The sequence below is a fragment of the Phalacrocorax aristotelis genome, chromosome 1 (assembly GCF_949628215.1).
Source record: "Phalacrocorax aristotelis chromosome 1, bGulAri2.1, whole genome shotgun sequence".
NCBI lineage: Eukaryota > Metazoa > Chordata > Aves > Suliformes > Phalacrocoracidae > Phalacrocorax > Phalacrocorax aristotelis.
In genome coordinates, this window is record NC_134276.1 from 181179607 (window position 1) to 181203262 (window position 23656).

At 40.1% G+C, this 23656-nt stretch overlaps 1 protein-coding gene across 7 annotated transcripts in view; it reads right to left on the reverse strand.

Moving 5' to 3' along the window:
* Positions 1–986: 986 nt before the first annotated feature.
* TBC1D30 (TBC1 domain family member 30) overlaps positions 987–23656 on the reverse strand; it is a 58250-nt gene continuing 35580 nt past the window's right edge. For 3 of the 7 annotated variants that reach the window (XM_075080896.1, XM_075080893.1, XM_075080899.1), the window contains 10 exons: positions 23122–23247; positions 21843–22028; positions 18887–19055; positions 17230–17398; positions 14192–14297; positions 8136–8248; positions 7824–7963; positions 5200–5406; positions 4966–5022; positions 987–3650 (listed from right to left, as the gene is read on the reverse strand). In XM_075080896.1, coding sequence (XP_074936997.1) covers positions 2869–3650; positions 4966–5022; positions 5200–5406; positions 7824–7963; positions 8136–8248; positions 14192–14297; positions 17230–17398; positions 18887–19055; positions 21843–22028; positions 23122–23247 — 2055 coding nt within the window. In that variant the 3' untranslated portion in view covers positions 987–2868. The remainder of the gene's footprint in view (positions 3651–4965; positions 5023–5199; positions 5407–7823; positions 7964–8135; positions 8249–14191; positions 14298–17229; positions 17399–18886; positions 19056–21842; positions 22029–23121; positions 23248–23656) is intronic. The other 4 variants (XM_075080897.1, XM_075080894.1, XM_075080895.1 and 1 more) reach the window with 2 other exon arrangements.

Below are 23656 nucleotides of genomic sequence, written 5' to 3' on the forward strand. Positions count from 1 at the left end.
TGAGCCAGTAAGTGCTGTATGCTTCTTGTAGGATGAAGCGCAGCTGAAATGGCATCCTGCAGGCTGGGGGAGGCTGGGCCTGAGCATCAGGTAGCCTGACATGGTCTTACACCGCAAAACACTTCTGTGTCCTAAATCATGTTAAATACCTCATGACAAAGATAGCTTGTGCAAGCCCTGAAGGGTCTCCGGGCTCTCCAGTGAGGAAGGATGTGCAGAAGATATCGTTCACACCTGCACTTCCCTGCAGTGCGCTGGATCCACCCTTCCCACCCATGACCCTCCCAGAGGTGTACACCCTTGCAAGAATGCCGTCACCAATGCAGAGGTGTCCAAACACAGCAGTTTCTGGCTGCTTGAGAAACCAGTCACCCGACCAGTCCCTGCTGGCTGATGACATACAGGCTGAATGTGCTCGTCTGGGATGACTGCGTGTCTCAAATCACCATGGGGCTCCACGACAACCCCTTGCCTTGAACGAATCTTCTGCCAACAAAAAGGAAGTAGAACTGGAGCAAGCAAAGGATTGACAAGGACAGGGATCCATTCGGATGAATTTTTGCCTCTTCATGCTTCAGTGGAGCTGGTGTCAGATGATGCCGTTGGCTCCCTGCCACTCGGCCAGGTGTGACTGCTGCCTGTGGACAGGCACCGGGTAACTCATCGCAAGAAGGTCAAGGAAAAACACGGAACGGTGAAATCACCCACCTTATTTCTATATGAACAATTTCATGTTGTTTATCCCTGCAGCAAACATCACCAAACTAATGCACTGAGTTGCCATGGTTCCTTTGCCTCAATCCTAACGGTCCAAGTAGACCCTCAGAGCACGCCCGTTGATTATTGATTAGGTCTGATACACTAGAATTACTATTCTATTGGAATTTCTTTCTTCCAACCAACATCCCTGCAATGATTGCTAATTTTCCATTGCTTAATCACACCTTAACACACTGAAAATTCATTCATGTACTTGCAACATTTCATCAGGTTTTGCAGAATGACAGTCCTTTTATTTTTACTGGTTCAGTATACAGCTGCATGATACACCGAAGCTAAGAAAAACTGGGGCAAATGATTCACAGTAAAATTTTGAGAAGTCCATTTCTTCTAAATCAAGGCAGAAACAATTCTCGTACAGTCCATGATCAGCAACTAAATTCTACATTACTTTAAATTTACTTAGCGCTATAAATAATCATTAGTGACAATACTACTATGATCTGAAAATAAGGCAGGGGCAAGATCTGAACTACATGTGTTTTATATTTATAGTGTTCATACTTGTATATTATTTTATATGCATACACTTGTATAAAACAACAACAAAATAAAACTGTCCCCACAACAATAAACAGGGTATATTGTACAGCTTATAAATCATGGTATAGAGTAAAACTGGTATCACATCCTATCAGTTATGGGATACATTAATAAATAGACAATGATATATTTATTCACAAATTTAACAAAGAATTTTAAAGAAGGAGGAAAGGTATTACATACAGTGATTCATCATTAGTGCTTTTACTCCGGTTTAAAGTAATTGCACTTTCACGTCATGGGAAAGGTGGAAGCAATAAGGTAATGGAGCACAGTCGATACGTACAATTCACAGCAGAGCTGTAACATTTTTATGAGCAACCTGTAATTTTTAGAGTGCCTAACTGTGCATCCCTGAAGTTGAGTTGTTCACATTTAGTTTCTCTGCTTGCCTATTTAGTGTATAGAGAAAAAAAAGTACTTGTCTTATGGTATTCACCAGCTTTGCTTTTTGATTTTGAAGTAAATACTCAAGCTTATCGCTTTGCCATTGCTCTTTCCCACCAAATGAGAACCAAGCCCTGGAAGCCCACAGCAGTCCCATGGGCCCACCCCACGTACATAGTGGCTGATGAGTTGGCTTTTAACGATAAGTGGCACCCTAGGTATCTAATCACTCTACTTCTAGTATTTAAAACCCTAAACTACTTTGGAAGATTCATATATTTTACCTACTGCTAAACTAGAAAATATAATTTAATTACAAGCCTGTAATCTAGATTACAGTCAAGATGTACCGTAATACTCATACAGCTACACATACAGTTGTACCTAATTTTGCAGTGCTGCAACTCTCCAGCAGTAGCTAACAGAAAAGTACGTATGTACACATGCAACACAAAAGGAGCAAACCAGAGCTGTGGATGGACTTAGGTCTGCTATTCTCATGCATTATATTTATATTAAAAATTATTTTTACATTACATTTGTATTAAAACCAGTATCAGCAGAGGACTGCTGTGGGAAGAGAACCACAAAATGCTTCTCAAGAACGTCTGAAGCCAGGTGGGCGGGTAGATTAGTGGGAATGTTGAACACAAAGTGATACTTTCGAGTGCTAGGGCTGCTTGTGCTTCTGTTAGTCATGGCTCCTCCAGCTACCCATGATGATGAGGTCTAACAGAGAAGCTGCATAAGAGTCATAAAAACTGTTATACCTGCCTGCTGCACCAGACAATTTGTCCTTCGAGCTTTGAAAGAGACAGGGGGCAGCCATGGGGACTGACGGGTTGAAGGCAGCCAGTGATTTTATGCCTGAGTTAAATTTAAAGAAACGGTATGCCTCACACTGCAAATCAATGTTTAGTTTACCACAGAACCATCAGAATCGTCAATAGGGTGCCAGAGTCCATCTTCACTAATCTATCCCATAACAACACGGGAGCACAATTTTCAAAGACACATATTTATACTTCTGGTAACCACTTTTGTCCCCATTACCTACCTAAAGATTAGAAACGCTCTGGGACACACATACACACACACATTTAAAAAAAGCATACAAATTTTTTGTTGCTGTCAGAAATACGAAGTGCCGGTAGTACATCATCGTTTCCTGGTCCCACTGTTGCCACTGGCAGACTTACTGAAACTTCTGCTCATTTGTGGGAAGTGTACAGTCGGGGTTCTTTCCGTGGGGCCATACAGCCCCAAATTCCTGGCTGTAGCTGACTTTCGAAGAGGCTTGACACTGGGAAAAGGATTGAAGACTTGCGGCTTTGAGTTCCCAGGCTGGGGAGATTTAGCCAGGTTTCCATTGTCGCTGGATGAACTGGAGGACTCTGATAAACGTGGCTGCCCGCACTGATGGGATGTTGATTCAGCATCGGTTTTGTTATCTGTGGTGAGCTCCAATGCTTCCAGTTTTAGCTGAACCACTGACATGTTTGTACTACTGTCTGTAGAGACTGGCTCAGACGACTGCTGGTCAGCTTTTCGAGCAGTCCTGTCATCCAAACCGCCACCTCTTCCTTCTCCAAAGTCAGAATGTTTGGAAGTCTCCTCCTTTGCACCAGGACTATTTGTTTTACTGCTCTCGCTCTGCTCATCTATTAGTCCTATGGTATCCCCATAGCCCAGCTGGCCTTTGGCCCTAGCAATATTCTTTCGATGGACGCGTATGTGAGTGCGCCACGGAGAGTTCAGTTTTGTTTTAAGATCATCTTGGGGAATGGGAGACATCTTCCCGGTAGCATGACTCGGGATGTGAATAACAGCATTTTTGAGAGACCTGTTACTCAATTTCATCTTCTTTCCTAAAAGGAGGTGGTTTATCACTGGGGAATGGTTTACCTGAGAAGGGAGGAGGCTGGTAACTGGCCCTTTGTCTGAAAGAAAGTGTTTAAAAGAAACACAGTATTGTTAAAGAGCAAATTAATGTTCTAAGGATCCACCACCAAATCTGATGCCTTTTTTGAGGTATAGCAAAGGTTTGTAGGACTGACTGCTATTAAACAAAAAAACCAAATACACCCACCACCAAAAAAATCCCAACACTGAATTTATCTTATATCTTGGAGTCAAACAAAAAGCTGTACCATCTATAATAAAGATTTCCTGTCCTCCCTCCCTGCTTCTTACCTATGGGTAAGTCCTGAGCTAAGAATACCATGAAAATAAATCATAACAAAAAATGCTTCTCGATTTTTGGAATTGTACTGTAACTGACAGTTTAACATTAATATTGGCTTCTGATCTTTACCCTCTTCTTCATTTCTCTTCCAACTGTGAGAGGCAATTCAGTCGCTGTATGAGGTCAGTCACACAAGCCTCATGGAAAGGAGAATGAGCCAATGTGTTTTTAATGGATAAATCACACCAACTCTTTTCTATTAGGTCCTTTTATTAAACCAGACTAGTAGACCCAGAATTAGGTAATCAGACGACAGTTTGATTAAACCAGAAACCCAGCCCTGCATCATGATTAGTAAGATTAGAAAGGTTTGTGTTTGGGGGCAATCCTTGGGAATCAACATCTTACTGTTTGCACTGTTTCTGCTCGCTACAGCCTTTGTTCAAAGCAAATACTTTGCCAATATTTTTAAAAATCATTTCCTTATAAATTAGGTTAATGAACAATTGCAGCTGTACGCATTCAAATGCTCCTACTAGGACAAGTTCAGGCAATCTAGAAGAAGAATAAAAGTTGTTCAGAGACCCATCTGCATGGCTCAATGCTGACTTTGAAAGATGAAATCTAAGTGGGAAGGAACAAGCCGGTTGGGCTGTGTTGTGTTCAGCTTGCACACCCACTAAACCCTTCAGCCGCGCTGTTCACACTAACCCCTGCTTTGCTGAGTTTGCAGAAATAGACACCAAAACACTGATCGCTAAATAATGACCTGATGTCCTGCTCAATCCTCACAGCAGTATCATTATGGCTAGGTAAACTGTCTGCCATAATGGAACATCTGAGCTAGTTCTTCAGCTGTGTAATTTGCCATGCCCGGATGAACTCAGAGGACTTCGGATAATACGGACCAGCTAGGAATCTGCCTGCCACTTGGTCTGAAGTGTACTCATCTCCTCATTTCACTTTTCCAGTGCATCAGCATGTCAACTCCAAGAATGCCAAAAGATTGAAAGTTTTTAATCAGAGAGATCAACACAATGCACCCAGATAGAAAAGACACCTTTAAATACCATTGTTCAGCTGGTCCCTGGGACCTAAAAAAATCCCAGGGTCATCATCTTCAGATCCTGACAAAAGAAGAAGAAACATCACCTTCTCATTTACAATCCATCTCTGTGTGTTACATATTTCATCAGTCCCTCTTGTCTATTTGGTTAAATGTAAAAGAATGTTTTTTGACTTGTCTCCTATGACAAACTTAACTTGTAATAAATCACTGAATTAAGCACGTTTTGATACTTTACCTGCTCTGATATACACATGGTGAACCTGCTGTTGCTGCTTCTTCTTTATCCTGGAATATTGCTTTTTGAGTGCGTTAATATCAGTAGTCATGCGTTCCATCATCATGCTGTTAAAAGCAGCATGATACTCGCTTCGGCAAGAGTCTATTGCTCCTGGACTTAATTCTGCAATGTTACTGGAACCCAGACTTTGCTCTTCATTCTGATCTGCACAGAGCGGGAATAAAGTGGAGATGAGGACTAAGTTGACATACTCAAGAGTTCCACAGATTATCTACAAGGGAAGTCAATGTCTCATTCCTATCATCTTATTAAACTGTAATGTATTACAATTTTTTTTTTAATTAAAAGACATCTTTAATGAAGCTGCACTATTTATAATAAGTACTGCACTTCTAGACGTGCTGCTTAAGAATAGCAATGTTTTGAGGAGAGTTTAAAGAGTACAAAAGTCAGTTAACATGGCAATGCAAAGCTATAAGCAGAGTTCTTATCCAAAAGTAGAATCACAGAATCATTAATGTGGGAAAAGACCTCTAGGATCATCAAGTCCAACCACCAAGCCAACACTACCATGTCTCCTAAACTATGCCCTGAAGTGCCACGTCTACACTTCTTTTAAATACCTCCAGGGACGGTGACTCCACCACCTCTCTGGGCAGCCTGTTTCAATGCCTGACCACTTGTTCAGTGGAAATTTTTCCTAATATCCAATCTAAACCTCCCCTTATGCAGCCTGAAGCTGTTTCCTCTTGTTCTATCGCTAGCAATTTGGGAGAAGAGACCAACACCCACCTTGCTACAACCTCATTTCAGGTAGTTGCAGAAAGCGATAAGGTCTCCCCTCAGCCTCCTCTTCTCTAGACTAAACAACCCCAGCTCCCTCAGCTGCTCCTCATCAGACTTGCTCTCCAGACCCTTCACCAGCTTCGTTGCCCTTCTCTGGACATGCTCCAGCACCTCGATGTCCTTCTTGTACTGAGGGGCTCAAAACTCAACACAGTATTCAAGGTGCGGCCTCACCAGTGCCGAGTACAGGGGCACGATCACTTCCCTGCTGGCCACACTATTCCTGATACAAGCCAGGATGCTGTTGGCCTTCTTGGCCTGGGCACACTGCTGGCTCATGCTTAGCCAGCTGTCAACCAGCATCCCCAGGTCCTTCTCTGCCAGGCAGCTCTCCAGCCACTCCTCCCCAAGCCTGTAGCGTTGCATGGGGTTGTTGTGACTGAAGTGCAGGACCCGGCACCTGGCCTTGCACATCAAACTATCACTAAAGTAATTCAGAAACTGATCATCAAAGACACTCAGCTGGTCAGAGAGGAGGCTAACAATGCAAGTTATAAAATACACTACAGTCAAGCAGGCATAAGATTAAACAACTGACCTAGTAATTACCAGCAAGAAGCATCAAGAAACAGTTATAGCACCACAGGGAGAAAGCTGCTAGTAGCAACAAAAGGGGTAGGCGCAGAGCAGCTGAGAATCAGGCAACTTTAGAGTGTCTCTGACCAACAGCTGCAGAGCAACAGCAGCAATGCAATTTATTTTCACAGCTGTTTCTGCACCACCAAACTGGCACTCCAGGGTCAAGGGGATAATTCTTTTTCAAGCGATGTTTGTTTGTCTTTGGCTTAGTTTGCACCAGCAGTTTGATGTTCTGACTAAGTGCTAGCTTGAAGCAGCAGGTAGAGACTTACAGTCCCTCAGGAAGAGAAAAACAAAACACCACAGCAATCAAGAGGAAAATTGCAGCTTATAGGTCTCAGCAAAACCAAGCCACAAGAACGATTATGCATAATCAGATAACAGCTACTGCTGCATGAGTCTGGGTTTTCTTGGAGGGGAAGGTAGAGGGGGTGGGTTGGGGATAAATAACTACAGCCTCTTCCAGGATATCACAAAATGACTGCTGATCCAGTACCATTTTGTAAAGGTTGCTGCAAGGTAACAAATTATCTGCTTTTCTTGCATGGATCAGAATTTTGTTCTGCTTGTAGAGCTTGCACAGGTGAACATGAAATTCTGTCAGGAAATTTTATTTCAACGTAGGGGGATTTGAAAAATAGTGGCATTTTGTCAGAACACCCTAAATCATACACAATTTTATAAAAACGTGAATATACCCAAAACATACAACAGTCTGAACGTTTGGCCAAAAGGGCGGTGAAATGACCCGCAGAATTCACTCGCTGCTGACAGCTTCCAATATTAGCCATGCATATGCTAATAAAGGTCAAGATTAGTTATTACATGTACACTCTTCAGACAATGCCAATTACCTAACAGCTGCCTTGGAAACAAGCATGGATTTAGGGTGGACTTTTTTCCTCACGTGTCTTTTTTTGTGGGTGGGCAATACTATGGTGTTGGATTTTTTTAAACCATTACTGTAGTCAAATCCTTAACCCACACTGTCATTTACTGCATCCATACAGCCTTCAAACTTGACTTTGAAGACATCTTCATGGATCACAGAGCAAGTCATCTGGTACCTGCTGTAATCTCTACATGAATATAAAAAACAATTTTCATAGCAGCTTTCACAGAGGAAGCTACAGACGATTTCTACAAGGTCGTGCACATTTAATTACATTTTCCAAAATGAACAAAAGCACTTTTACCTTTCATCTGCTTTTGGTATTTTTGGAGCTCTGGTGCCAAAAATCCACTTAACGGTCCAAGACAGCCAATTGCATTGGCAATTGAGTCTTCGTCATCTAGGTCATTCTCCTCATCACTGTCTCTGGTTCTGCCTAGCTTTCTGTCAAATCAGAACGTAAGAGAAATAAGAAAGAGACATTCTTAAATATGATCATTACCCAACATCTTTTGCTTCTTTAGGAGCGTACAGAGAGGATGCTACCTGCCTTTTCATTATCTGTGTAGGGTAAACAATAACTCTATATGCCATGAGCAGTGCATTTCAAACTTACCCCGAGAGTGAAGTTGATTTTACTGCTGCAGGGAAAGGAGTAATGTTGTATGTGTATTTCTCCCTTAATTCCGCCAGCTGTGGGAAGGGAAACTGAGCCATGGTATAAACAGTCTAGGGGAAAAAAAAATTGCAGCTTTTAAAATTGTCACTTTAACTAACAGCTCCACAAAAGATTTCTCTGTGAACAGACTTTCACGGTCTTGTTGGATTAAAGGCTGCACATTCTCATGTGCTGTAAGAAAACGGAAATGGTCTAGTTTTATGATTCAGTCAGTATTTCCTGTAAGAAAAATAAAGACTGACTCACTAGAAAAATACATGGTTCAGAGGGAAAAAAAAAAATATAACAGACAACACAAGATGTAAGGTTCTTTTCAACTCCTGTACTTATTCAATAATGATTGTCAATCCTCTCCTTGCCAGCACACTGGAAGTCTTCCTCCTCCAATTATGATTTCACTTACATGAATGCATCATTGATGTTTTCAGGATCTTCCAGAAGACCTACGTTTCTGCTCAAGTATTCAATGAGGTATTGACAGTAGCATAGATAGGAATGAGTAGATGCTCACTTGATGTGGACTGTTAACAGATCCAGTACTTCACCTGAGCAGCCTCAAGAGCTGTGTGAAGGAAATCACTTCAGTACAAAAATTATGGCCAAAGAGGAAGGACCCAACATTATCCAACTAACATTTCTCCTCTCAGTTTCTGGTTTTGATTGTTGTTTTGTGGTTGGGGTTTTTTCTGGGGTGGTGGTTGTATTTTTTAAAATAGTCGTTCTATGGTGAACAAAGAAACCTCTCTGCAACTCTCTGAACTCAATATGTAGTCCCTAGGACTTAAAACAAGGCCATAAAAAACTCCAATACATTTTATTTGCTTCAATACTCAGAGTTAAATAGTTGCAAATGCATTTGCTTTCAGCATTATTTTTGCTTTAAGTCATTTTTTTAATGACAGAACATGTGTCACCAGCCAACCTGTCAGAAAGACACATCATATTCATTGCAACATCACTGCTGATTTGTTCCTACCTACTTTAGTTGCCTTCCCCCCCCCGCTTTTGTACACTTACAAGTATTCAGGACTTCCAAATAACTGACACACAATTCATTGGGAGTCTCCATGTCAGAAGTAAAATGCAAAAAACAGTCGAAATATAATTTCTCACAGTTTCTCTGAAAAATCACAACTTTTCCCCATCTTGAGTATTAAATGTCTTGTGAAAGACAGTAACATAAAAATTTCTCATTAGCTATGACAGAAAATATTCAAATATATTTTTTTTCCTGTGCTATTAAGTCAGTGACATTTTCATCTGAAGGCAAAATGGCCTCAATTAAGATGAAAGGAAATTTTGAACAATTTCTACATAATCCATTCTTGAACCATGCCTTGTCTGTGCTAAATATGCTAAGGAAAATTGCAAACATTAATTCAGTAATAGACCCGTCAGACTTTCCCAACAGAAAAAACCCCCATGTTTCACCAACAGCAATGATGTAAGCAGTGAGGAGCAGGAAGGACACTCCTGGCTGGATCAGGCACAGGGCAATCGTGCAGCTCAGCGGGTTTCTGTGTGAAAATGCTTTTATGGTTCAAGCCACGCACAGTCTCTAAAGCAAGGAGAATGCCTACAAAAACCCAGAGCATGAACTGAAGGCTTTGCCACTCCATGAAACTACAATGTTACCGTGAAAGACAAATATTCCCTAGGGCCTGGACAGCAATATCCCGGCAGTCTACCAGACAAAGGAATTTTATGATCTGGAGAAAGACCCACCTCCGGCCCAACATGTCTGCCTGTTTGTTTGATCTCCACCACACTTTCTTGTTTTTTTTCCCCCATATGTCTCAACTCTCTCCGTTCGCAGAGAAGGAGGTGTGTCTGGAATTTATTTCTACTCTGTGTCAACAGCCTTTTCAGGTAACTTGTTCCATATGCTAGTCGCCCTTTAAGTGAAACTGTCGACTCAGAGTCCTCCATTTACTCCTTGCACCTACTGTTTTAGATTATACTTTTAGCTTTTACCTGCCTCCAATCTGTGTCTCTTCCAGATCCTGTGCAATTTCTTCCATTTAGCATACATGTTTTAAACTTAATTACTTGTTATCAGATTATAACTGGAGGCCTCGCTTGCCATCTGGCTAAGAGATCCACAAACAAATTTTATGCTGATGCAAGTTCCACTGGAAATTCGAAAAATATTGTCAATCAACACCTGTGATATCCTCACAGCAATGCTTCAGAGTCAAAGCATCCTGTTCCTAATTTGTACACAGCCTTGGATGCCATTTTGTTAATTCTGGTGCAACTGTGCCAGAGGGAAAAGCCTACACATACGAAGCATGATGCAGCCAAACTTATCTTATTTATAGCCATAAGGGACAGATTCCGGGAACAAGAAAAAAAAGACAAGGAAAAACCCTATCTTCTCACCTTAAATAATTGCATTTATCAATCCTTTGCCTTCCCCTAAAAATGCAAAGCCATCTACACCCTCAGCAGAATACCGTACAAAAGGTTTTAGACTGTGGCTTCCAAAAAAGGGTAAGCAGCTTTGCCTTTGCAGACAGCTCACGCACACTTATCTCAAGAGCCACCCCACACTGGTTTAAGGTTCCTCTCTCTTTTCACTTTCACTAAGAAAACAAAACAAAAAGCAAAACTAAAAACAAACCCAAAAGAAAACAGACAGTGCTACTCCAGTAGAAAGTTAATAGTGAATACCATCAAATCAGGGTAGCTCTCTATAGGAGATCATCCAAAATGCTAGGGTACTACAGTGGGATTAATCCCTGTTCCCCTCTGCCACAGCAAACACAGAGGGATGCCTCTCCTTTTCCTGCTTGCTTCTTATGTCCTCTACCCTGAAATGCTTCTAGGCATACAAACTGAATTAGTATAACTGCTTATAAAAATGGTTGCTTTCTGAGAAGACGTGAAAGCGTGTAGCTGGGGTTCTTTAGTCTGAAGAAGAGAAGGCTGAGGGCAGACCGTATCACTCTCTGCAACTACCTGAAAGGGGGTCGTAGTGAGGTGGGTGTTGGTCTCTTCTCCCAAGTTACTAGTGATAGAACTTCAAGCTATAGATAGATAGAACTTCAAGAAACAGATTCAAGCTGCATCAAGGGAGGTTTAGATTGGATATTAGGAAAATTTTCTTCACTGAACAAGTAGTCAGGCATTGGAATAGGCTGCACAGAGAGGTGATGGAGTCACCATCCCTATGGGCATTCAAAAAAACATGTAGATATGGCACTTCGGGACACAGTTTAGGAGGCATGGTGGTGTTGGGTTGATGGTTGGACTTGATCCTAGAGGTCTTTTCCCACATTAATGATTCTGTATCTGCAGACACCAGATGTACAGCCTTCTGTCTCCATGTTAGAAACAAAGTTTATTAATAGGCCAATAAAATGACATTACTGAATACTGTATTTGTTTAACTTCTAGCCCTGAATACATACCTGGTCTAGCATCTGATGTGTACAGCAGTTACCCTGTATTCACCTGAATTGTTCAATGTGAAAAAGGAGGAAGCTGTAGGCTTGCTTGCTCCTCCAATCCCTCCATCCTCTCCTCAGCACAACACTGTAAGAACTCTTGCCATATAAAGGCCAAATCTGCAGAAGCTTTAAGCCCTTAATCCTACGTATATGTACTGTCTCCATGGGAGGGAGGAAGGTAGGCATTTTGAATTATAAACTTGCACCAACTATACGTTCTGGTGGACAGAATGAGGACAAGAGTCCTCTGACCTACTTTGGACATCTGCTTGCCAACACTTACCCCTGAAGCCCTACCTCCCTCCTCCTCCAATTCCCAAAGGAAACAGACCTTTTAGAACACGATTTGTTTTCTAGTGGTGAAGTGCCTGTTACTCTTCACTGGCTTAAGTGAGCCTGGACAGGTAGTTCAGGTGCAAATGTGTCATGCAAGTCTAAAGAAAAGTTAGACAAGCCTAAAGAAAAGTGAGATTATTGCCACCAGCAACCTTTACAGAAATGTGTAGGGGAGGCAAGGCAGGATATTAATCCTTTCCCACAGTAGGATATAATCCTTGAGCCACCTTGTAAAAAGTATTAGATGTAAATTCACCATTCTGATTGTGATTAGGGAAAAAAAGAAGGAATAAAAGGAACTTTATGAAAACAAAGCAGCCTCAACATTCATCTCTGACTCCTCTGAAAAAGCCTAAAGCAATTTAAGAAACAGTCTTCAAGCAGCCTGGATCCTGTCATTGACCCAGTGGTTCATGTTTCTTTATTTTCTTTGCCAACACAGAGAGAATTGTTCAAATGCAGCAGCCAGGCACATGGTGGCATTCATATCCTGTAATGGTAAACACCTGTAGTGCCTAATTCTCTCCACTCTGAGCGAACACCTCAGATGGAGACAGCTACGCTGCTGGTGCCTGCCTTTGACTTGAAGAATGCTATCTAAACTATGGAGTGGTTTCTTCATCTGAGATGACACACATAGAACAGACACACTGCTTCTCTATGCAGAAAACTTAAACCTGCCACATTCCCCATTGTCAATGGCAATGCTATCCTACCTTAACACTGTCAGGGTCACAAAATACACATGTACACTATGAATACACATATGCTTTGCACCAAGTGCTTATTTTTGTGCTAAAGCACAAAGAGACTGCTAGTTTAGTATACTTGTTATTGTAACAGTTAAAAATCCAAAAAGATACTTCCATCCCTCCAACCAGTAAGTTACCTATGCCTTATCTTCTATTACACACAATGGCAAAGAAGGAAATCCACACTGAGTCACTAAAGCCCAATTCAGCTTTCCCAGTACTATTTGTTGTCACAGGTGCCATATCTTAATTTTGTACTGCACTTGAGACCAGGAACTGAAACATAATGAATATGAGAAGGCGTCAGCTTGGGCCACTCTCCCTCATGCATCCTCAATATCTGAATGGCCTTGTGAGAAACTTGAACACATATTTAAAAAGCACATGAGCACTGCTGACCCACTGCATTTCCATTTTTGAAGCAAAACAAAGCCACAGTGCTCACCCCTCTCATCCCTAGAGCTCCCTCATTAAACAAAATATCAATAACAAAAGCCAAAAATCTGAAAGTGACCCTTTATTTCAGAGCAGTATGTCACCTGACAATGGAAGTGTGTATTCCCAGACAGGTGATAAGTTTTTCTTCCAGTAATGGGTAACAGAAGTCACCTGTTAACTACTGTAATAAACTCATCCAAGTTCATACACTGACTGACTTTATTTTCCTTCCTCTAAGTCAGGTAAAAAATGTCAGATTAATTATGTGCTCTGTATTTGCTATTTGCACCCGTTTAATCACCATATCCTAACTCATCAAAAGCAAAGTTCCGGAACTGTAGCACGAAGTCTTTATAAAACATATAAGTAGACAACACCTCAAGGATATCAGAAAAAACAGCTGAAGCGCAAATCAATACAATCACAACAACTAAAGGCCCTTTCCTTTTCCAGAACAATGCGCATCTTTGTTCTTATATGTATGTATACATACAGATGTATACTTTAAGAATTCAGGGACTGCAATTATCTACAAATGTCTTTGTTTATAGTTCACTGACAAGTGTTCATGGCTTTTTTTTTTTAATCATGAAAGATATTTTCGTTCCCTTCTCGTTTCATAAACTCTTGTCTCCCACAGTGTCTGCAGAATGAAAAGGACACAATGTAATAAATAACTGGCTAAAGTATAAAACACCCTAAAAATGATGACTACTAAAAGGTTCTACATCTTACTTGCATAAATCCGACTGGATGTCGTATCACAAAACACAACCAATTTTTATCAAATGAAGCCTAGTGGTTCTCTATACTTAACGTATAAGATAAGATTTTAGCTTTAACTGCAAGTCATCTGTTTGTTTCATTGACATGCTAGCTCAGCTCAGTTACCTTATTAAGCTTTTACTCTCAGTTTAGGTTTCTACAGAATCTGAACAAAAATGTGATTTGTTAGAAATCAGCACCTAAAGAACACACAGAAAACACAAACAATAATTATGTCACAATTACTCACCTGCATGAGTTCATTGCTGTCAATCAGACTGTCTTCCAGCATCTCCTGGGTCAGCTTGCCCATGGTACTGTAAAACTCATCTGCAGTTTCACAACACTCTATTTGCCTACATCAAAATACGTTGTTTTTTTATTTTACTTTTACATATGATTACACACCTCCAAACCAAAACTGAAATTTCCCTCATCATAAAACACGCGCTTCCATTAGTCACCTTAATTAAGTTAATTGCAATAATCCTCCCTATGCTTCCAAGTAATAAAATTGTGCACATCACATTGGAAATACTGGTGCAGTAAAACGATGTACTGAGCACAGCTCACTGTCCTGACTGCTCATGATAAAGGATTCATGCATGTCCGGACAGGTTACTCCCTCTGCCTCTTTCACTTCTACATCATCAGAATCAATAACTCCTGCCTCCTACTAGCACACGGGAGCTCTCCCATCAGCTCAGAAAGGGAGAATAAAGATTCCTGACTGCCTCATCACCCTTTCTTCACTGTGCAATAAACGGCTGAATTCACTGGTTGAAATATCTTTTTGTCAGACAGGAACATATTCACTGGCCAGAAAACATTCTGGTGGAGTAAATTAAGTATAGGTGTATTTATATATGTCATTGTATTCAAAAAAGCTGAGTTCACATAATTCAGAATGAAGGAAAATTCACTCATATCCTGCATACTTGTGACAGTTCTAAATTAGAGATGCAGACCTTTTTTTGTTTGTTGTTTGGGTTTTTTGTTGTTGTTGGGTTTTGGGTGGGCGGTCTTTTTTGGGGGTGGTGGTGGTGGTGTTTTTTTCCCCACGCTTTCTTTAGATTTCTGAAAACACAGATTGATTGGCCCACAGGGTGTCAGCTAGAGGAAGATAAACACAAGTAATATGCTTTTGTGAGTTGCTGTTCTACATACATTAGGGTCAGCTGCTAAACATCCTCTCCCATCAAGTGGAAAATTTGTTTTACTTCTACCCCAGACAAATGCATTGCTGGCTACATATTGTAGCCTCCCCTGTAAAATACAGCTGCTGGAATGATCAAAAAAGTACATGGCTTTTTTTCTTAAGGATTAGAAGAGGAAGCTTCCGTTGATCTTCAGTGTCTACCAAGAACCACCATTGAACTGTGAAACCCCTACTGAAATATTCATCATTCTTTTAGCTAAACTGTGTTAAGTAGTAAAAAAAGAGTGTAGAAACAGTGGGTATGTAGCCAATTATCACAAACTTACTTCTTACTTTCCCTGCTATCAGTCTCTCACGACCTCCACATACTGCTTTCTCTACTGCACCTATTTTTAACCTCCCCATTCCTGCAGTCTCCCTCAAAACAGAAGTATGATTGAACTGCCCACATTTTAGGAAAAGCACTTCTCACACCATTTTCATGCATAGAAAGATAGTCTTGAGAAGTATGAAGACCGTAAGACTATAATCACTGTTTCAGGTCCCAGTTCTTTAAATCCCTCCATTCTATTTCTAGCGAAGAGGAACAAAATCACAATCTTTGCTGGGAAAAGACATAGTGCCTGATCTTTTACTTCCTCATCTCATTTGATATCATTAATGACAAGCTTACTGAATTTCAATTCTTGTTCAGTTTTAGTGACTCATTGTCTTCTGGATCTCTAGTTATCACATCAGTGTCCCTTTCTGTCAATTGCCCCAAATCTGCCAGACTTTCTCCCATTCCCCACAAACAATAGTTGCAAGCTGTGCAGTGTGATCAGCTTACCATTTTGGACATATTCTTAGAGATTTCTTCATTCTGTTCATTCTATTTTTTTATAAAACACATTTCATTTTTGCCTTAAGTTTTACAGTAAAACTTTCCAAGCAGTGACTTTCTTTTTTATCATGTTATGAGTTGGAACATTTTTAATTACAGCTATTAAGTGCACAGAGACCCACTGCAACAGGACCTTTTATCCAAAGGTATGGTACAAAGCAATAAAGCGCAATGGGACCACATATAGCTTAATCCTAATATAAATGATTCATGGAAGCTTCATTCATGAACTGAACAAATAAAGCTCTTAGCAAATTATTATTCTAATTTTTATTCTTCAGATTAAAAATTAAATATACTAAACAGTCTCTTACAATGCTATTGGCCTGCAGTGCTAATTTTTTCAGAAAGAAAAAAAGAAATTAAAACTTTCAAGGACAGAGCTGAACATAAATCCCAGTGATTGAGTTTCAGGCAAAAAAAGGAAGGTGAGTGTTGATAGGCAGCACAAGAAAAATTTGATGCAGCTGCTGACGCCAGCTGAACTAACATCTGCTGGACCTGTCAGAGCTCACACCTCCCACTGAAGTCAGTGAGAAAACTCATTTCTCCAGGAGCACTGTACTCTCTTTGGAATGCAAATATTTGCTGTGACAACAGAGGAGTTTAGAACTAACCACCTCTTGCGTTTTGTCCTATGTGTTGAGTTTCCAAGGCCATAAAGGACTATATAGAAGCTTGGCTAGAATGTACTTAAAAGCAGAGAAATCCAGGAAAATTTGTTTGCAGGCCTTAAAAGAAGAAAAATGTGTAACACTAAATCATTCTCTTAGTAACACCGAACTCTTTTCTTGGGTATAGCCAATGGGCTCAAATCCTTAAGTCTGCTCAAGTGAAAATAAGGGAGTTAACATCCCCAGCTTCAGGTACCTAACTAAATTAGCTAGTCAAGTCTCTCTGTATGTCTTTCCACAGAGTATTTACCAGCTCCCTCAGAGGTCTATGTTCTAGAAAGTCCAACCAACCTTTTAACACAGCATGAAGACATTATACACTGATAAGGCAAACAACTGGAGACATTTCCTGCAGCAAGGGTCAATTAATCATCATGCCCATTCTGACACGATGTCAGAAGCACATGTTTTTGGGGAAGCCATAGAGGCAATTTGTGCAGCTTTTTCAAAGCAGAATCATTCTCCTGAAAGATTGCATCTTGTTTAGAACTGAGAACACGCTCTTCAGAACAACATACGTTACACATATTGCTTATACTGAAAAGAAGAATCAGATAAAAATGACCACTTACTCTCCTAACTTTGCCCAGATAGCCAAAGCTACTCTCAGTATAATTTCAGAGCCTTCAAAGAATACTGAATCCCAGATCTTCAGAACTGTATGATTAGGCAGGCAAGTGGCAAAGAGGGTCAGAAACCACTGCATTGTGAAGACATTTGTAAGTGGGGGTTCGTAGCCTCCTGGAAAAAAAAAAATTCTTAAAGTCATTGTAATTTACTCTTATTTTACAGGGAGTATAAACCGCATATTGAAATCCACCAGACACTCTAGTACCTCTGTGATTGCTCAAAACTTGCTTAGCCTGCAGCTGTCCAAAGATAAGCTGAGAAAGAGAGTGATGGCAAAATGCCATACCTAGTCACCTTTCATTCTGCTGCACTGCAAAAAGCTCTAAGCAGCAGCATTGGTTTTGGACTGCAAACCTTGGAAAACACCCCCACAAACTTTTTTCTTATATCTGAAAGATTGTATTTCCCTCCCCAGAGCTATATGAGCTAAAAGCTTTTATTAAAAAACCAAACCAAAACAAAAACACTACCAAAAACACAAAACCCAAACCCATACCAAAAAAACCCCAAACCACTGCATTTCTTCAGAAACGAATAGAATAAGAGGTCTTTATCTACATGAAGGTGAGAGTGACTGTCTCTGTAAAGCCTTATCTATTGTTTTTATCTCCTGATGCACTGCCAGCTTAGCATAAGCAACTGTAACACACTCCTCCAGTTTTCCTTTTGGCTTCTTAAGTTTCCAGCAAGATTTAGTATCTCAGCCTGAAACTCTGAAGTTTTACTTTCTTGTTATGCTCAGAGAACACTTTGTGCATCCTAGTATAAACTGATGCACTGAAGATCATGACCATGGAGGCTGCTGCCTGCGAAACACTTTCAAACAAGAAATACTTCCTTGATACCTTTTCTTTGTTTTTATACAATTTGGGGACAGTCACAGTTTATCTACGTGCAACATGGCAGATCTTTTGTAAGATGGAACTCAGGGTGCATTTAGCTTCCAGACTGGAAAAAACCCCAACCAACCAACAACAAAAACCCCACCCTCCCCAAAACACTCCCAAATAAAAGAGCCGTATCTTGTATTGAGGGGGAAAAAAAAAGTCTGGAGGCAATGCTATACCAGGAAAGAAAAAAAACAAACCACAGTGCAAAGCCAGTTTTCAGGTAGCAACCCAAGAAGTACTTCTGAGTTTTGCACTGGTGTATTGCTAAACATCCAGGTGAAGAAATACTAACCAGCCACCACTGGCTCTCACGTAACTCTTCCCAGAACAGCTATGTAAGGTAGCAACTACAAGGAGCAATAGCAGGACGGGTATCTTGTGCTAAAATAGGAAACAACCTTTTCAAGATAGCCATTGCATTAAGCTGTGAGTTACAGTGTTGTCACTCCACGCATTTTATATCCTTGTCAACACAATTCTGTTTGCAGTTAGTGGTGGGACCAAATTATTTCCCCTTTGCTTTTTTCTGAGAGCGCCACCTATGTTAAAGCTATCAATAATGGAAACGACCATCTTTCATCTTAACAATTTAAAATATATATTCTAAGCAATAAACTCATGTAAACATTTAAAAGATTGTATTTTTAGACCAGTGCTCAGATGAAACAATAGCAAAAAGGAATTTAATATCATTTTCCATTGAACCTACCTCCACTCTCTCTGTTAGCAGCTCTTTGCAGGGTGTCTAAGTGCTGGGACAGTTCAGGAAGCTTCATTCGTAAAAGATCTCGGAAAACAGCCATATCGACAGAGAGAGCGCGGAGATTATTGACAAAATAACTATCAGGAAGCACCTTATCAATTAGGTAAATCATGATCTGTGGGGAAAATGAAACGTAAACACATAGGACTTATGGAGGCAGTTATTTTGTAGGAATAACAGAAAAAAAGGTATAGAATGGCTTGGAGCTAGTGGCAACACATGCCTCTGGTTTTCTCCCCATATAAATGGGGATACACTACCATTTTAAGCATCCACATGTACTCTAGGTATCCACAAGCAATCAAGGTGCAAAGGCCTCTTGACACTGTCCAAAATTTATGAACCATTAATGACTGAAATCAATGTCACAGTAAGCTATGCCCAAATTGGAAGCATTACTCAAACCAAAGGCAACTTTCAGCACTTCTGATGCTGTATGTGTTTATGAGATTCTCCACGCTGTTGGAAAGTTCCACTGTCCCTTCTCTGGTTGTTAAGTGCCACGACTAGAAGACTGATCTTCCAAATCCTCTTTCTTCCCTCCTCCAAAATGCAAGATACTGTTCTTGAAAAACATTCTCCACACGTTTTACTGTGATGTGTTACCATGTGCTGCACTTCATCTTGTCACTTTAAAAGGTGCTAAATTAAGCAGAATGAGACATTTTAAACAGACATCTGTTCCAAGTGAGATAGCCCAACTACATGGGTGGTAATGTACTAACTGGATACTGTCAAAGTTTTGAGAATGAACAAACGTAACAAAGAAATATGCAGAAGTTGATGTATATCATCAGACCAATAGAAAATGCTGACCCTCACCTCAGGATCTTTTACAATCTCTATGGCCACTGTACAAACCATATCCAGAGAGCCTGCATGCGGTCATCCTGTCTGCTTCAAATCTCCATTACTACTTTGTTAAAATTTCAAACAAGCATCCTTATAATCTGTTTTATTCAGCCCCTTGTGCTTGGGAGGAGCAAGGCACCTTCCTACACAGGACACAACCCTCCTTCCAGTCCATCTCTCTTCCTAAGATGACTGGAAAAATAGCTTTGTGGACACTGGACTTCCAAGAGCGCCACCTTACATAATCTTAGTGCTTCCTTTTCTCTCCCAATTGCTTGGTCACCGCATACTACCACTTGCGCTTGCAAGATTTTGGTGTTGGGGGGGGGGGGGGGCGGGGGGCGCCAATAAGTCTTCTGTTCCATATTTTAAAGCATGTAGATCAGGAGTTGATACCGGCAAATCAGTAGCTTTTACATGTTTTAATAGTTTTTTTGTTTTATTTTGTTAAGCCTTAAGGATTGAAAAGAATAGGTGATCAAAACATGGCATGCAAGGAAGCTGGAGTCTTCTTTTGCCAGATACTTTCCCTAGTCTTTGCTGAATATTGGGACACCTCATTGTCTTTTAAAAACATGCTTTATTTTGTTTGGAAATATTTCAACCAATGGACGAATAATTTAAGATAACGACATTAACTCACAACTATGCTATCTGTGTTTTCATTAATTTCTTATGACATAAGCCATAAATCCCTACCTTAAAGAAACCATTTTGTAAGGGCTATTGCTCCCTTCCCACTGTGTGGTGGGAGCAAGAAAACAAAGAAATCTCAGATATGTGACAGCACGGGAAAGAACAGAAATCTTTTTCCAACACTGAAGTCCATTCTATTTCACTGGCATGTGAATTGTTTTGAGAATGCTTTTTTGAAAAAGCAGCTTCACACATTTACCAGTTTGCAACAGATACTTTCTTCATGACATTTCTTTTTATTATTTGACTTTGTAATATTTTCCCCACAATAATGTGCACGAAAAAACAGTTTTTATGTTTCAGTATCTGAGACTTTTATGCATACTTCGATAGCTTCCATACATGCAAGATGTTATTCTATTGCTTACCATAACTTCAGTATGCTAATCTGGAGGTGTCTTAAGGTATTTAACTTGAGCATGCTTACCCTAATTAGTGAAAACTCAAGCATCCCTGGCTGGGCATTCACTGAAGCTACCATGTTGGGCCCTGCACTGTTAAAGCCCCATCATGTCTGGAGTACCAGCTGTTTCCCAGCCTCTGGGAGACACTTCCCAGACACAGAGCTTTTGTTTATAACATCCTTCCCAGAAATGGGACCTGACTGGTGAGCCCTGAGAATCCCCTTGCTCCCTTAACTCCTAGGCTCTGCAATAATATCCACACAGTTTCCCCATAGCTCCAATCTTGGGGGCAACTTTACAGGCAACAACAGCCTCTGCAGCTGTTCTGAAGTCACTCATCACTTGCTTTAGGCAGCACAGTGGCTACAACAACAAAACAGCTACATGCTAACTCCCAATTCCCATTTTTCCCCCTGCCTGTTCCCTTTTTTTCTCCCCTTTCCCTTTTCCCTCTCTCTTCTGGGAATGTTCCAACCCTGCAAACTTGATGCACTAAGCCTGAAGAAGAAATGACTGTATTTCCCATTCTTATTTTCGCCAGGTGAGGCCCATTTTGGTGCTATGGTCCTTCAGTGCTTTACCTCCCCAGGGCAGTCTGGCACCATTTCATTGCCTCCTTAGCACAAGGAGCCCGACACCACTCACAGTAAAAGACAATCCAGATCTGGGGTTATGGAATGAGATATTCTAAAGTCAGTAGCAGTGTTCCCATTTATTTTTATTATGGCCAAGCCCTCATTTGTTTCTGCTTGAAAAAAACTTTAGCAGTGATAACATCCAAGCTGTTCATTTTAGTTCAGACAGGATAACAAACAATCTGCAGATATCAACTGGTTAACTCCTTTGAGTACTGCTCTTTTAGGCTGTCTAGAATAAACCAGTACGTGAATTTTGTAAAGTTCACTAACTAAAGCCATCTTCAACACTGAAAAAAAAAAAATTTTACTCACTTTCAGGGCATCTCCTTCATTGCCCTCCATTACTTCTAGAATAAGTGCAGCTAGTATGTTAAATCCTTGACAATAGCCAACAGATTTATTCCACCTGGCATAAGCCAGCAAAACGCGTTTTAGTACCACTCGATCTTGCTCTGCCTCCTGGCCACAGTAAGAACTGCAACCAGTTCGGTGAAGGTCCTTTAAAGAAAAAGAGGAAAAGAAAAAAGACAAGAACAGACAGAAAAGACACTCATCTTCCTTGCCCCAGTACCTACTACCAAAGCTGATGACAACGTTTCTTTTTTTAATCTGTAAATCTTTAGCTTACTGTAAAGAAATAGGTTCAGCAAGCTCTTAAGTAAACAAGTTACCTAGAAGATGTTCATATGAAGTTGCCACAGAATATATTAACAAATATGTAGGTTGCAAAGAGGCAAGACATTAACAGCTGCTTAACTGAACAAAAAAGAGAGACTGTTTTTACTGAACAATAAAAGAATTATTACACCACTAAGTTTTCAAAACATAAAAACCTAGAAACAGTGCCATTGAGATTTAAGCGATTTATAAGTGAAAGGCAAAACATGTAATACAAAGTTTAATATTTCATAAGTAATAACTTATTTTGTAAGTAATATCTATAAGCTTCATAAGTAATATCTATAACCAAGTACAGATGACAACTGTAATAATCAGGGATACAAAGTATTTTGCTCTGTGTACTCTAATTAAGGTGACCATAGAACACAATCTCTCCTAAATAGAAAAATACCGCCTAAATAGGCAAACAGACTAATATTTAAATCACCACAGCAATACTAATCCATTAAGCTCTTCTCTAAAACTGCCCACTGCTTTAAATAGTAAACATTAATTAGCTGAGAAACAAAGATGTTTCACTCCTGTAAAATAACTGAAAAATGTTCAATTTCTATAAAACATACTTTTTAATCCCAGCAAACATTTGTGTCTATTTATAGAAGAGGGAAAAATCCTACTTATATTCCTTTGTCTCCATTAAACTCCAGTATTTCTTTTAAAATAAAGAAGTAGAAATCGAAAAAAAATTTTAAGAAAATCAGTAATAACATTTTTTCCCAGCTAACACTAACAAACCAGTGCAAAAGGAGGACAAAAGAAGCCAAAGAAATAATTCTGGTGAGCCAAAGGGCTTAAGATGTAAATTTTGCCAAAGCAGCTGCAGAGAACAAAATAAATCCAAATTCCATTTATTTAAAAAAAAAAATTCAACTTTTCATTACAAAATTAAAATAACAAATTAGCTGGCTACCTTTACTATCTGGATGCCCATAGAGTCATCATCAGGATTACTTCTTTCATTGAACGTGAAACGCATGGTTTTATCCCAGTCAATGGCTATACTGTGTAAGTACTGATCAGCTAAGGTCAGCCAAACCTAGAAATACACAGAACAAGTCAACAAAATTAATTATTTCGCAGATAAAATATGAGCAGTTTTGATATATACCATTAGATGAACCTCACCAGCTTCACCCATATATGATCTGCTGTTAGATGTAAAATATGCGGAAGAGGACTATATCTAAAACGATTTTTGCACAATTAAAGTAATACCTTGCTCCCTAAAACAGACAGGAAGGAAACAGCATTAAGCATCCAGATCTGTGAACTGCTTCCAAAGATGCAAGTCCATTGTCAGAAATTGAATCCACAGAGGCCTTCCAAGATGCAAGCACGCCCTCCTGCAAGGACCCTCGTCAGTTCAGCCCTTCTAACCTCATAACCAGCAAGGAATTTTATTAAAAGGTAACACTGCTGCAGGCTTTCCTCAAACTCAACCATGG